Consider the following 15,021-nt stretch of genomic DNA (forward strand, 5'->3'; position numbering starts at 1 on the left):
AGCCTAAAAAGAGAGAGAGAGAGAGAGAGAGAGAGAGAGAGAGAGAGAGAGAGAGAGAGACACGCGCGCGCACACACACACACCCCTAACCTACACTCTGGCAGGCTGGCCTCCCCTGGCCTATGGGTATAACTTGACTTCAAGGTAGCTCAGCAAATTCCCCTTTTAGAGCTCATCTGATTAATAGTCTGAAATCAAAGCAGCAGTAAAGCCTTCAAACAGTTATAACCAACAGATACTTATCTTGATCAAAACTTCCAGCTTTCACTTTAAATAAAAATCCCTCTTTGGGCTATAACCTAGCATGGGTAAATGCAAACATGGTCTACACAGCTCTCAAAGGGCAATGATACCCCACATGTACTAAATTATTACCTTCTGAACATTCCGTCAAGATTTATGCCAGCTCCCTTCCAAAACACCAAACGAATGCACGGGCAAATCTACCCCACCACCAATCACCACCAATCAAAAGGCTGGCAAGAGTAATCAGAAACTTTTATTGACCTCTCATTGGCCGTGGGCTCTGACGGACAGGAGGTGGACAGGCCCCTCTGTAGGGGCTGAATCTCAAGAGGGAAGAGGGCAGTGGCACCTCCCGGCAGAGCAGAAATGATTCCAAAGTGTGTGACACAGCTCTGTGTCCTGGGCTCTTGCCTCACCCCATCCTAATTACCCCCAATCCACACGGGAGGCCCGCAGGACCAAGAAGACCGGCTTCTTCCTCACATCCATGTCCAGGTTTGATGTCAGAGTCACGAGTGCTCTCAACAGGCAGCCGGTTCTCAATGGATCCAGATTATTATTGGAACGTCTTTGTATTAACTATTCTGAAAATGAAATCTATCTCGGGTAGGGAGTTTTCTAATTTCAAGCATTTTATCAAGTAACATTCTCCTTAATTTCTTTTCCATAGTCATTGTGGAAACGTTTCAGTCCGCTTGTGCTGACCATCACCAACAATCCATAAAGTTCCAGCCCAGGCCCTCCGGGGGCCACACTGAGCCCACAGCACACCTGCCGTGAACATCCTCCAGGCCCAAATGCTCTCACGGGGCCCCACGCTGCAGAACTGCATGCAGAGCCAAGCTCCTGAGAAGGTATGAAACGGTCACCGAGGGAAGTTTGGTTTTGTCTGTAGGCATCCCGGTAAGTCCTTGTGTGAATGTCTCCATCTGGGAGGGAGCTCCCAGGTTTGAACACTACCACAGCAACACCTGCCACACGCGGCGTTCACAGTGTGCCAGGCTTCAACATTCCAGCACTTCGAACATTCCGGCAAACAACCCTATGAGGGAGGTACTGCTCTACCCCCATTCTACAGGTAGGGAAAACTGAGGGGTGGAGAGACCATGTAAAAGCTAGAAAAGGGAAGACTAAGGATTCAAATACAGATATCCTGGCTCTTAGTTTTTCCATGCAGACTCTTTTAGGATATCAACTATAGCAACTACTCAACATGTTTTTAGAGCAGGCAGACTTAGCGGGGAACAGAGAGCCCTGGTAAAAGCACAATTTCAATTGTCAACAACTTCTACAGAAAACCCTGAGAAAACCAATGTTTACAGGACACCATTTGAAGGACACACCATTATTTCTTAAGGGCCCCCACGTTCTCTCTGGGTCAAAGCGGACCTCCAGTCACCTGTGTACTTCAGCCGTATCACACAGTCTCTCACAGCAATATTTTCACCCGGCTTGACCTTATGTTGCTGCAGGGCAATGAGGGGACACTGACTCTGGGCCGGCACGGGGATGAGGCTGTGCCCAGTCCCGCTTCCTGCAGGCTGGAGCCCTACTGTTCCAGCAGCAAAGACAGCTCCCAGCCAAAGTCCCCAGGAGTGGCCGACATTCCCAGAAAGCTCTCTGCAACTCCAAAACCAGCTGGTGGCCATGCGGTCTGCTTTGCTGTGCCAGTGGCAAGGCCGCTCCTGTGTGAGCTGTGGGGAGGGGTCCTTGCACTGGGTCATAGGCTCATCCTGCAGGTCTGGCATGTCTGACAGCTGCTGTGAGGGACACAGAGAGACAGGAGAACACACGCCTTCCCCTCACTCCCTGCCTCTCTGGTCCTATGAGGCTCTCCCCTTGCCCCGGGAAAGCTCACTCTGCCCGTGCCATCTGATTTTGGCAGGATTCACCTTGAACCCAGGTTCGTGACAGAAGGAGACCCTGGGGACCAGTCCTGTGTGACAGGCCTTGACATAGGGAAGAGCAGCCATACAGAATCCTTTCTGCCTCTATTACAGGACGACGACCGAGAATTTTGGTCCCCGCGTCTCTCAGTGCTCCATATATGATGTCCCAGGTATAGGTGATTTACAATTCTGTATCAATGAGCACAGAGAATTCTCTTAAAATTCATGTATTTCCTTCCTCCTGAAAATGACAATTACATAGCTGAATGGGATTCTCTTTTACCCCAGGGGGTTTAAAGTCAAATATGAAACGTAGCTACAGCAATTAAATTGCTTTCATGGTTTGAATACTGTTTTTTAATTTCTTCAATCTATTTTTTATTTTTTTTAATGTTTATTTATTTTTGAGAGAGAGACAGAGTTGGGTGGGGGAGGGGCAGAGAGAGAGAGGGAGACACAGAATCTGAGGCAGGCTCCAGGCTCTGAGCTGTCAGCACAGAGGCCGACGCAGGGCTTGAACCCAGGAACTGTGAGATCCTGACCTGAGCTGAAGTCGGACGTGCAACTGACTGAGCCACCCAGGTGCCCCCCCCTTCAATCTGTTCTTGATGCACACTGAGGACGATACCGGGGTGGAAGGGCATGAGGACAGCACGGAGGGAGGCTCGCAGGTGACCCACTCGGTGGTTGCCGGCTGATGTACCTTTGTAACCAGGCATGGTGAGAACCGGCTTGCACGAGCCCGTCTGTTCATCACCTGCCCCTCTGTGGCTGTGAATCTCAGCAGTTATTTTTCTGCCAAGACCCAATCTCCCACTCTAGCCACTACAAGGACTGCCACACTGGATCTGATTCCACACTATGCATCACTGACATAATTACCTGTACACATCAAAGGCAGACATTTTACTCATGGTGCTTAAGAGTCTGAATGAACACAGCATGAGAACTTCCCTTCTCCCTGACTCCAGGTGGAATCTGAAACACTGGCAAGTTAAAAAATAAATCACCATCTGAGGTGACATGAGGAACAAAAGGAAATTAATTAAGGTGTTATAAAACGCAGTTACCCCAAATGCCACAGCATCATTCTTAGAGAACACGCTAAACAGAGCAGCACTTTTCAAGGTTAAACTTTACAGACAGTAGGCAGTCCTCATTAATCAGAAGTATTAGGTCCCATTAGAAGAAGCAGTCTTTCCAGTAGGGGGTCTCCACCCCGAAAGGACTTCCAGCTGGGGGGCTGCTGGTCATCCGTGGAGGCCAGTGATGAAGTGAAGGGACACTGCTGGTCCCGCATCCACATGCAACATCGGCAGCAGCCCATGCCACCTGCCACCCCTCACTGCAAACTTCCTTTTGCTCAGGGGCCTGGGAAGGTGGCAAGACCACTGAGAACACGCAATGACATCTGGAAACAGCAGAGAAATGAGAGTGGAGGGGAGGGAACACTCTTCCCCCTGCACAGGGCACACGAGGGTCTGGCCTTCTGGAGAGGGGAAGAGGATGGTGGAGGCCTGCAGGAGGGGTCAGGGTGCTGTGGCAGAAGGGGCCATGGGGGTCCCAGGAGAGAACAAAGCAGGAGGCTGAGGGTTGCAGGTGGGTCAAGACTCAAAATAAAGAGGTTAGAGAACTCTTAGCTTCCTTTCTTAGGATCTAGATGTCATGAACCCCAGCAGCCCAGGCGGGAAAGGAGGCAGGGTTTCAGGAAGACACCCTCCAGAAATAAAAGTGCACATTTGGCTCAACGTTCTTCGGGCATGTCCTAGAAGCCTGTACACAGCAGACGACAGTGAGATGCAGCATTCATAACAAGAGGTCACCACTAAAGCGAGGAGTTTAGATTCACCTGAAACTGACATTTTCCTGGATGATTTGTATATGCATTCGGATGCTATTCTAGAATCAGAGTAAAAACAAATGGGAACTTCTGGAATAAGCTCTGGGGTGTAGTGGTTACAAGCACAGTTGGGGATCAGGCAGCCCTGGGTCTGGAAGGCAGATCTGGAATTCCCACAGGACTTTCAGACAAGCAGCCCCAGCATCAAGGCGTCCTGGGAGTCACTCCTGACTTGTGTCATTGTGAAGGTCAAATGGTGGAGTATCAGTGAAACACTTAGCACACAGCCTGAACACGCAGTCAGTGGTCAAATACGGACCGCAATAAAAACGATAATCAGCGAAATACCCATCCCTCCACATTTACCAGCGTGCTCCCAGCACTGCCAAAGTATTGGCAAACAGCAAACCAAATCCAGCCCAGGATGTGGCTGCCTTCTGGCTACAATGTTGAAATCTGAAACTTGGAGTAAAGAATCCGGAAACCCTGGGGAAGTAGTTACTTCATGGGATGGATTAAGAACCCCAGATTCACAAGTGAAAAGAAAAGAACACATTTGGGGGTCCTGGTGCTAAAAATGGAAGCTTTCATTCTACAAACATGTGGGCGTGGAGGGGAGAATTCCAACCAGCAGGACAAACTGTAGACACAGCAAACTCTCACCACGCCTACAGGTGAAACCAGCTGATGGGAATTCTATACTCCAAGGTTACTGATGGTTTCCTTCTTCTCCAGCCCCTCAGGCCAACAGGTCCCTCATGGCAGCCTGTCTCCTGGTGGCTTCTGGCGGAGCACGCCGTGGACATAATCCAGGGGCGACACTGTGCCCTCCAAAGCAAAGGTGTTGGGGCCTGGGTCTGTGTCTCTGAGCTGGTAAAAGCACGAGGTCCCGCTTCTGTCCCTTGCCTCACTAAGATCTGCACTGAGAGTGCTTTCAGGCCCCTGGCCAAGTGGAGCTAGGGTAACCACCCTTGTAAACCCCACTTAGGGGACAATGCCCTGCTGCAGAGGGATGGACAAGGATGTGTCTCGAGTGGAAACACAAATCACCCAAGGGCAAATCCCTAATGTCAGCAGCTTCCTGAGGCGTCATTCTGTCCTGGGGAAGAAAAAATTCCCGCTGCCTGGGAAACTCTAAAGGAGACAGTAAAATGTAAATGTATGCAAGAAGTTTGCTGGCGTAATTCAACAGTCCACTACTGTTACTGTCAAGAAGCAAGCACCCTGCAGCAGATGGCATCCATCACGGGGGAAAATCCATAAGGGCGCGCGCGTGTGTGTGCGGGTGTGTGTGTGTGTGTTGGGTGAGGGGTGCTGCACTGGGGGTCTGGCTGGCACTGTCACTCTCCCTCGCAAAAAGGCCATTGCACGGGGCCTGCCGCCCTCTCCTGTAGCCACCACCTCTGATTCAGATGTAGGCCAACCTGGCTTTTCGTTGCAAGGCCGCCTATTTTTCTCACCCCGCTCTCCTCCTTACATGATGTTTTACAGTATTTTATATCATTTTTTAGCTTCTTTGTTATTTTTAAGTGGGAATAACACTACAAGAGGGACTTTAAAATATATTTACTGGCTTTTCTAACTACAAATATAGAACCACCAAGGCAAAAACCATGAAAAATATAGAAAACCTCTAAAGGGAAACTCACCAGTGACAATCCATCAAAAAAATGTTGTTTATCCTTCTTGACTTTTCCTCTCCATACATACTTATTATTTTAAAAATAGCAGGGATTATATCATATATACTGTTTACTAGCCTGTTTTTTTTTTCATTTTGTGATGCATTACAAAGTTTTTTCTCATATTATTAGCTACTAACCAACACTGTGAATTGTTAATGGCGGCATATATTTGATCCTATTAGTGTGGCAGATTATTTGGCCAACCTCCACTGACTGCCACTGAACTGGTTCCGACTGAACTGGTGACTCATGGGAGGAGACCCATGAATGAGAGTCAAGGTCAGTCATGTACATGGCCCCTCATCACAACTCCCAGCACAGATGACAGAATTAACAAGAGCGGGCCCTTCCATTCCAATTGCTCAGGACTAATTGTGGAGAAAAGACAGACATCTAACACATGTTTTCAGAGAGGCAAACAGAGGGCTGACATTAGGGATACTGGAACAAAGATTACTCGGTACTGAATCTCTCCTCTCTAGGGAAAGACTGTGTAGGACCCTCCACACAGGTAAGCTTTACTTAAGTCATTCTCTTCCTATGACAACAGTAAAGAAACCAGGGCTTTCCCAACAATGTTTACAGACAGAGGTAAATGGCATGTACTGGTGTCTCTCTTCCCAAAGGATGGGCCCTAAAACATTCTTTGCAGACTAGAGCTAGATTTGAACCCCAGAATATACCATGCTTTCATTTTTATTTCCTGATCCAGTTCATCCTAAAATCTTTCTCAAATGGTCATCCAAGTCCTATCAAACAACTGAGAAAGTGCTAAATTCAAGTCAACAGGTTTCGTAGATTCAATGTAACTGCAGGAATAAATTGGTATATAAAAATCTGTGTTAGAAGTTTTCACTAAATTCAAGTTACAGAGCATGCTCCATAGGCAATGGATATATATGTGTGTGTGTATATATACATACACTAATTGTTCTCTTAACATTATGTGCCAAGACCTTGGTGCTAAGGAGTCCTCTGCAAGAGGAAGCTCAGGGGCAGGAGAACTCCAGGAGAGAAGGACACAGATCCTCACAAGTGCAGAAAGGAACAATTCTGCCCCTGCCACTAGCAGCTGAAATTCAAGAGTTGAGGCCCTGTGAGGAAGGTGAGAGACTGCTGATGCAAACTATTAGCAGGTCATGAAACCAATGTAGTGGGATAAAATAACCAAACTAGAAATGTCAGAGAATGAGAAGAGTAATTATTGTTACACCACACCTATGTGGGTGTGCATGTGTGTGTATGGGTCTGAGTGTGTTTGCGTGCAAGTGTATGCCAGATTGCAATATAAAATACCTCTTACTATGAGTCATGGTCAAAGTTTGATGCCCATCCTGACTGACCATTGCCCCATCAGAGAAGCTAGCTATAAAAAACATTTTTTTAAATTATACGTTGATCAATATCAATTTTTTAATCCATAAATTGGTACTAGATGGTGTCACCACTCTAACTTTAAATGCTCCTTTAGAGGTTCGTTTTCTCATGAGAGAATTGGGAGAGTTGCCAGAAAATTCCCATCTTACATGACTGACAACAGAACTGGTTTCATGCGAAACCCTCAGAACTTGTATCCCACACTGTGATACAATTTAAAAGCACATGGGTAAAAGCTATCTTGCCTCAGCCCATAGAAAGATAAACACTATTTTAATTCATACACATGCAATAAACATGTGGCCGGGACTACCAAAAATAATAGCCTCATCTTAATATGGCAAATCCCAAATGACAGCTTTCCCACACTTTTGTCAATAGCTAGGTGGTTAATGACCTCCCGCATACTAGTTGATTCTGTAACTTGGGGCAGTGTCTTATTACCCCTGGAATTGCTGGGTTACCATATAACTCAGTGACTTCACAGGAGTCTTCACAGATTATTTTTATGATACAGGCAGATGACTGGTGGATCAGTGACCTCAGGACCCTTTAATCTTTTGACCTGTCCATGTTTGGTAATGTCAAACCCTAAGACTTCAACAAAATATTTAAATACTTTTTAAAAGGTCTGAGCAGATCCAAAGAAGGTATCTGAAAACACCTGTGATCCCACTTTAAGTTTTTTTAAAACCCAACACTGTAAAAGGCACATTTGAGGAAAATAACTCAGGTTCTTGTTTTGGCATTAAAAAGAAATCTTGGCCAATTACAAATAGGCAAGAAAAAGCACAGGGCTCTCAATCAACAACCTTGGATTCTTACATTTCAAGTGACATCACGCCTGAATTTTCTACTATCAAAAGCGTGGATGGCATAAGACAGTGAAGAAATCATTTAAAGGCCATACTTCTTATTGATTACCCTGGTTTCTAGTTCTGAGTCAGTTTTTAGCAAACTGCATGCCTGGAATCTCTTCACTTACCTTTATAAAGAAACATTCAAAGACCATTATGGTCTTGGATATTCCAGACAGTTTTATCAGGTTTCCCCTCTAGAATGCTGTGGTCACAAAATGGGTATTTATATTTGGTCCCCTCGGCCCACAGGGTTGGTCGTCTTTTTGAACGTATATATTTTCTATGTGTGCTATGATGTTATTCAGCTTATTGAATAAACAGCCATAGCTGTTAAGCTATTCGGTGTTCCTTACAGTCTGAAGTGGTGGAAGGCCTAACTCAGCATCCAGCACTGCAAAGGATTTTCCCATAAATTAGTATATTCTTAGGTAGTAGATTCGAAGTAACTGTTTTTCTTTTTGAACTGGTCTCTAGGAAGTTCAATCATAAATTTGTGCTCAACTGCATTAGCCCATCTTTCTAGTTACTCCCTACATCTTACCACTAAACTCTTTTAATATTCTATTTAATAGTTTTGCTATGGAGTCTAACCTCTGACCTTTTCAGAGGTAGGTTAGATTGAAAATGATATATGAACAAATGAAAACTTCAGAAAAAGATGCCTATATAATTATTAACTGCCTGGTATTACTACTCAATGTATTTCTGTAAGAATGAGGAGTAAAAAAAAAAAAATCCTCCCTAGAAAGAACATAATAAAATTTATCAGCTCGGTCTTATGAATTTTAACTAAAAAGTCACACACATGCATGCACACACACACACAATCACTGCACATAATTCTCTATGGGTTTCTGGTTTGAATAATAACTTTTTTTTTTTTTTTTTTTTTTTTTTAAAGAAAGGCAGACTGCCACGTGCAGCGCCTCATTTGGATGTGTCTGGAATCTTGGAAGCTTGACTACCCTACGTTCTCCTACAAATGGACCTTGAGAGCTTGTTTGGAGGTTCCAGCAGGGGAGCGCAGCTACTCGTATACCCTTGACCGAAGAACGGTCCTCCTCTATTGGGGAAGGTCGTCCTCTTCGACCGAGCGCGCAGCTTCGGGAGGGACGCATATGGAGCGGTGAGGGAGGAAGGGGACACCCACCTAGCCAGCCAGATCAGCCGAATCAACCCTGGCGATCAATGGGGTGACAGATGTCGCAGCCAGATCGCCCTCACATCCTGAATAATAACTTTTAAGATAAACCATATGAAATTGCCATTGCTGTAGGTCATAAAATGGTTGAATATTGGCAATTCCGTATTTTTCAACATGAACAGCGGGAAAGGATTTATCTGTTAATAGAATCTGGATATATCAACAGCAATAAAAGAGCTAGGTCTCACCTGAATGACCTCAGCATCCGATAGGACTTTCCTAAATCAGATACTCTTCTGCAGAATGGACTCACAGCCAACTCCATCTGAAACATTAAAAGATACTCCATAGTTTTGTCAGAATATGTCAGAATCCTATTTTGAACTGGGGACACACACACCTGGATCACAGAAAGTTGTAGTTTGCAGTAAACTTAATTTTACCTGGACTGTGAGGAAAATTTGAAATTCAATAAAATTTAATAAAAGGCAAGAACTTAGATAACTTTTGCATTTACTAAAGAAATGTAACATGACACAATTCCTTCAAGAAAACAGAAGAACATTTTTTTGGTTATGTAAAAGGAGGAGGTTTAGATCTTTTCTCCACTGAAAAATTGAAGAAGGGAAGGTTTTTAGGACTGCATGCCTTACTTTAAGTAGGCATCACAAGCGTTTCTGTATTAAGTATAAATAATGACACTTCTCACCAAGCTGGCCCACGTGATTAAAAGCCCTAACTCTGGAGGAAGCACAACTACAACAAATTCCAAATCTACAATGACTACCGTGTGGCCCCGGACTTCACTTTTTCCAGGTTCCCATCTGTCAAATGGAGACAGCACTAATGGACAGAAGTATACAGATAAAATAGAGAATTCCACAAAGCAATATGAGTGATCATGCAGTAGGTGCTTGTTCAATGGCAGCAATTATTACTGGCATTTTTTTTAACTTTCCCCCTTTCACATTATTAGCAAGTTAATTTGCTTCCTGACTCAAGAACTACTGGTTTCACTTTATTTTCCTCCTTTGACAAGACATTTTACTTGTCATTAAAGGGAGATGTAGGCTATTTGTTCTTTATCTAGCAAGTGCAAAGTTTTCGCATATGTGGATCTCAGATAGTAAACCGTTTTTCCTCTCTAGCTACCAACAGAACCCTGGTAAAGAATAGTTTAGAAAATGTCTGAAAAAAATTATGGAGCATCTTCCTTGAAGAAAAACACAGGAATGGAAAGTAGAGCTTCTGTCCTGCTGGTCATCCTTCTAAAATATTGCTCAAATCTTCCCTACTGCAAGACCATGGAGACCTAAACAATCACTCATCTGAGAAATATTTTTGATTCCCTATTAATTGCCAGGCACCAAGTTAGACATTGGAATGAGAAGATAAATTAGACTATCTTGCCTTCAGGGACCTCTTTCAAATTTAGTGAAGATTATCTATCTATCATAAAGGACTGGTGTATACTTTTATTTTAAGAGAGACAAAGTGAATGAGTGGAGGAGGGGCAGAGAGAGAAGAAGAGAGAGAACCCCAAGCAGGCTCTGCACAGTGAGCGTAGAGCCCAACACAGGGCTCGATCTCACAAACTGTGAGATCATGACCTCAGCTGAAGTCAAGAGTCGGATGCTTAACCAATTAAGCCACCTAAGCGCCCCATCTTTAAACAATATAATTATTACTCATCAAAATCATAAAAAGCTGTATGTGCATATACATACACATACATATACTGCATATACATATATACATACACATGATTATTACTAAGCAAAATAACAAGTGTGATACCAAATGTATGAACTGACTGTCATGGGGGAAGTGGAGGGCAGCTTCCTGGAGATGGTTCTGAGGGGAACTAGTGGAATTTCTGGGTGGAGCAGGTGAAATTTCTCTCCTAACATATAGAAGACACAGAATATGCCCCCCTATGTCCTAGAGGGAAACCTTAACATGGTTAGAAAACTCTCTAAAATACAGAAAATTAAGTAAATGAAAAGGGAGAAGCTCATGGTTTAAGAAAGTCAGGATTCTTGCCAACAAAGCAAAACAGAGCAGGTTGAAGCCAGTGTTCTCAAACAAGACAGTGGGTCCTTGGGACCTGTTTAGTTTCTTCACTTGATGGAATTACTGGTTTCCTTCAGGATGTGGCATTTATTTTACACTGAGCACAAAGTAAAAGTGCTATTATCATGTATCTCTGATTTGGTAATTCCAATCATATACGTGTGTGTGTTTGTGTGTGTGTGTGCGTGCGCGTGATGGTTTTTACACACTGAGATTACATGAAGTATTTTTCATGAAACATTTTTGTCATTTTTTTCAATTACCCTACTGGGCTCCACCATCTTCAAAGATTAAACCAAAAAACCTTTGCCTTAGCACTTGTGCAGGATGGAATGTTAAAGCAAATTTAAGTAGCTAGGGAAAAATTACAATATAAGAGAATAAGACCTTGAGTTGCTGTGTAATCTATGATGATACAGGAGATTTCTATGCCATGGGACAATTTCAAAATGTTAAATGTTTAAAATAAACAAAGGACCTCTAGGCTACTGAAAACCATTTTCTTCTGCCAGAATTCCATTAAACAATAAAGGCCATGTTTCTAAAGGGCAGGAGTGTTCCTTTTAGAGGAGGTGACTCTGCAATTAGCTGTGGATGCACAAATGGCATGTTCAAACGCCTCTCTCTCCCCCCTCCCTGGTTCGAAGGAGGAGAGCGGTCAGCTGCAGGCACGGTGAACTAATTACAGAGCCGCTCCATACCCACTGCAGACATTTGGTTAACCACAGGGCATCTGTGGATATTCCTACCGCTCTCCTGCCTGACACTGCTCAGGGGAAAAGGCAACTGGAATGGAAATCTTGATAATTTTGTTTTCTTTTCTAAATTTATATTTTCAGGCCAAAAAACTATATATATGTACATATATATATACATGTATATATGTATATACGTATATACATATATACATGTATATATATATATACATGTATATATATATGTATATATATACACACACACACACATATATATGTATATATGTATATATATGTGTATATGTATATGTGTATGTATATGTATATGCATATGTATATTTAAAAGGCACCAGAAGACCTATAAATAGAAACTGCTAGGAGGACCACTGAGTAAATAATTTAATGCCAATTCCACTAGCCATCCCCTCCCTCAGGGTAGAAAAGATATTGAGGGGCAGAGGGAAGTGTGTTTCAAAGGGCAGTGTAGACAAATCCCTGGAGAGATTCTGAGTCAGCAGACACCAATGGCCTTGAACAAGCTTAGTGTTTTAGAACTGCTGTGTGATTATTGTAGACACAGAGAGCATGTGGTCACAGCAGGGAATTAATTACCTGTAGGAAACCACCTCATGCCCATGACCTGATTCCTAAGGAGGCTGCATGTCGGGTACTTCCCTCACCACAAACCCTCCAGATGGCACTGGGCAACTACTCCCCCTCTCACCTGTGCAACAGTGCCAGAGGGGACAGGTTAGGATTCCTAAAGAAATCTTTAAGACATACCATCATCTGTCTTTGCAAGCAGACTGAATGACAGCTAGGCAGCAGTCCCTAACCTACTCCTATGGGTCTCTTCCTGAGCTTCTTCTCTTTTTTTTTTTTTTTTTTTTTTTTAATGCCAGAAGAGTGGGCACTTTTATCACAAGAACACTTTTAAAACCCAGAGAGGATTTGTGCATTCTTGATTCCAGTGGCCTTGATGGCTTTGTTTCATTTTGAATACAAACTGATAGAACTTTCAATAACGAGGCAGTCAAAAGGCTTTCCAGTCCCCAGCTGATGCCAGCCATGAATACAAATGTCAGGGTAATGCCTTCTAAGTGTTTTGACTCTCTGAGGAAGACACGTCTGATCAAATACGATCCAGAAAGCTGAGGCGCAGCACCGTACAACTGCAGGTGTGGCAAGAAACCAGGTCAAATTAAACCCCCCAACTCGCTGTAATTTTTGTAAACGGGGGTGTAGCTGGATATCACTAGCCAAGGCTACTAGGCACAACGTGATTAACTCTGATAGGGCTTCCTCCCGTCTCTCCTGTGCCCACAGCCCACAGGGTGGGGACTGTATGCAAGCTGGGTGGCAGGATGCTCTGAAGTGGGGACACATGCACAGTCCGGGAGGGAACAAAGGAGTCAGGGAAACAGACCTCACGCTGAGTAGATGCTGCTGCTTCTATATTTAAGAAATGGAAAAGAGAGGCTGTCCTGGAGCCTTAGTTAGTAATGAGGACTAATGAGTTTCACTGATCTTAAGGGAAGGGAGCTGAGAAAAGGTTTGGTTTACTGGGCGACATGTCTTAAGGAAGAAGAAATGCTAAATAAAATTGTGAATGATGCGGTTTCTGGAAGGTGGGAGTCAACCCGCCCCCCGCTGCCTTGCATTTGGAGCAGGTGCTGGGTGTGGCAGCAAGGGTCACAGGACAATGCTCTCCATCTTTCAAGACTCATAAGGGAACATCACATAAAAATCAGCAACGAAAAGCCTGCGGCGCAGCAGGCAGCGCCCTCATCCTGGCCGTCTCTGCTGTCTCTCTCTGCTCCTGGCCACTCTGATTGCAGTGCTGCCTCCAGGAAAGTGACTCAAGGACCAGCTGGAGCAGAATGCAAATAAACCGGTGGGGGAGGGAGCCCCAGGGAGCCAAGAGGACAGGAACAGAAAAAACAAAATTCTGGAGGAAAGGGGGAAAGAGAACAGACACCCATTTGAGTAGAGCTCAGGGTGTTTCTAACAAGACTGTGCCCTCAGTCCAGCCAGCGGCCTGGAGCCAGTAAGGGACAAGTAACACACTGCTTATGTACGATCCTTAAGACAGAGTGTTAACCTGTAACAACAAAACAAAGTGTGCAAGGGCATGAGAACGAAGCTGATGAAAATGGAAAAAGGTCAAAGGAGCAACACGAATGGTAACATTTAACTTCTGTTTCTATGCCTACGCCACTAAAGGCCTATTCCCCAAAGAAGGTTCTTTACTATGGTCTGGTGGTCTCCAAATCATGTGGAGATGAAAATGACTAATCCTGGCCCAATTCGTATGCAAAGAGTCTGGCTCTTGAAATGTGAGGTAATGTACCTGGGTCCCTTTTGTGCCTCTATCAGGTACAAGGGAGTGTCTGACAATCACCCCCCCCCCCTCACAAGTAGTGCACCACATCTTCTCAGCAAGGGAATAGTGAACCCAGACTTGTCCCCAGATACACACAGGGATAAATAAGGACATTAAAATTTGACTATCTTTATAAGCAGGGGGGATCTGGCAAACTATGAACAATCCATCTGAATAACTATTTAGACTAGTAAAGTTAACAGCTTGGAGAGGCTTGAAAAATGAGTTTGCCTTTGGGGCGCCTGGGTGGCTCAGTCGGTGGGGCGTCCGACTTCGGCTCAGGTCATGATCTCACGGTTCGTGGGTTTGAGCCCCGCGTCAGGCTCTGTGCTGACAGCTCAGAGCCTGGAGCCTGCTTCGGATTCTGTGTCTCCCTCTCTCTGTGCCCCATCCCCGCTCATGCTCTGTCTCTCTCTCCCTCAAGAATAAATAAAACATTAAAAAAAATTAAAAAAAAAAAAAGAAAAAAAATGAGTTCACCTTTGACATACTATGTAAATATGAATGATCTGTTTCTGAATCTTTTAACTATATGTTTGAGAGGTTTCTTCTCTGCCTCTGATATTGTTGAAAGGCTTCCAAAAAATCTGTCTAAAGGAAAAAGGAAAAAACCCTTTCTATAAGAGGTGATCATGGTTTGAGAGCCTGGAATGATTTCAAACCTGGCCATACACAAGAAAGGTACTCTGTTCAACAGAAAGAGACCAAATAATCAGACCCTTTATCTAGATGGTCCAGTGTGCATCTAAGTGAATTAGAACATTGTCTTGGAATACTGAGCTGGCCACTAGAGGATTACAGACATGCTGGGAGCTTTTTCTCTTTACAT

The 15,021-nt window shown here is 44.2% G+C and overlaps 1 protein-coding gene across 3 annotated transcripts in view; it reads right to left on the reverse strand.

Moving 5' to 3' along the window:
- The window catches only part of COG5 (component of oligomeric golgi complex 5), a 336,271-nt gene that overhangs the window by 31,228 nt on the left and 290,022 nt on the right, over positions 1 to 15,021 (reverse strand). For all 3 annotated transcript variants that reach the window (XM_058728763.1, XM_058728764.1, XM_058728762.1), the window contains exon 19: positions 9,290 to 9,366. In XM_058728763.1, coding sequence (XP_058584746.1) covers positions 9,290 to 9,366 — 77 coding nt within the window. The remainder of the gene's footprint in view (positions 1 to 9,289; positions 9,367 to 15,021) is intronic.

The sequence above is a fragment of the Neofelis nebulosa genome, chromosome 4, assembly GCF_028018385.1.
Source record: "Neofelis nebulosa isolate mNeoNeb1 chromosome 4, mNeoNeb1.pri, whole genome shotgun sequence".
NCBI lineage: Eukaryota > Metazoa > Chordata > Mammalia > Carnivora > Felidae > Neofelis > Neofelis nebulosa.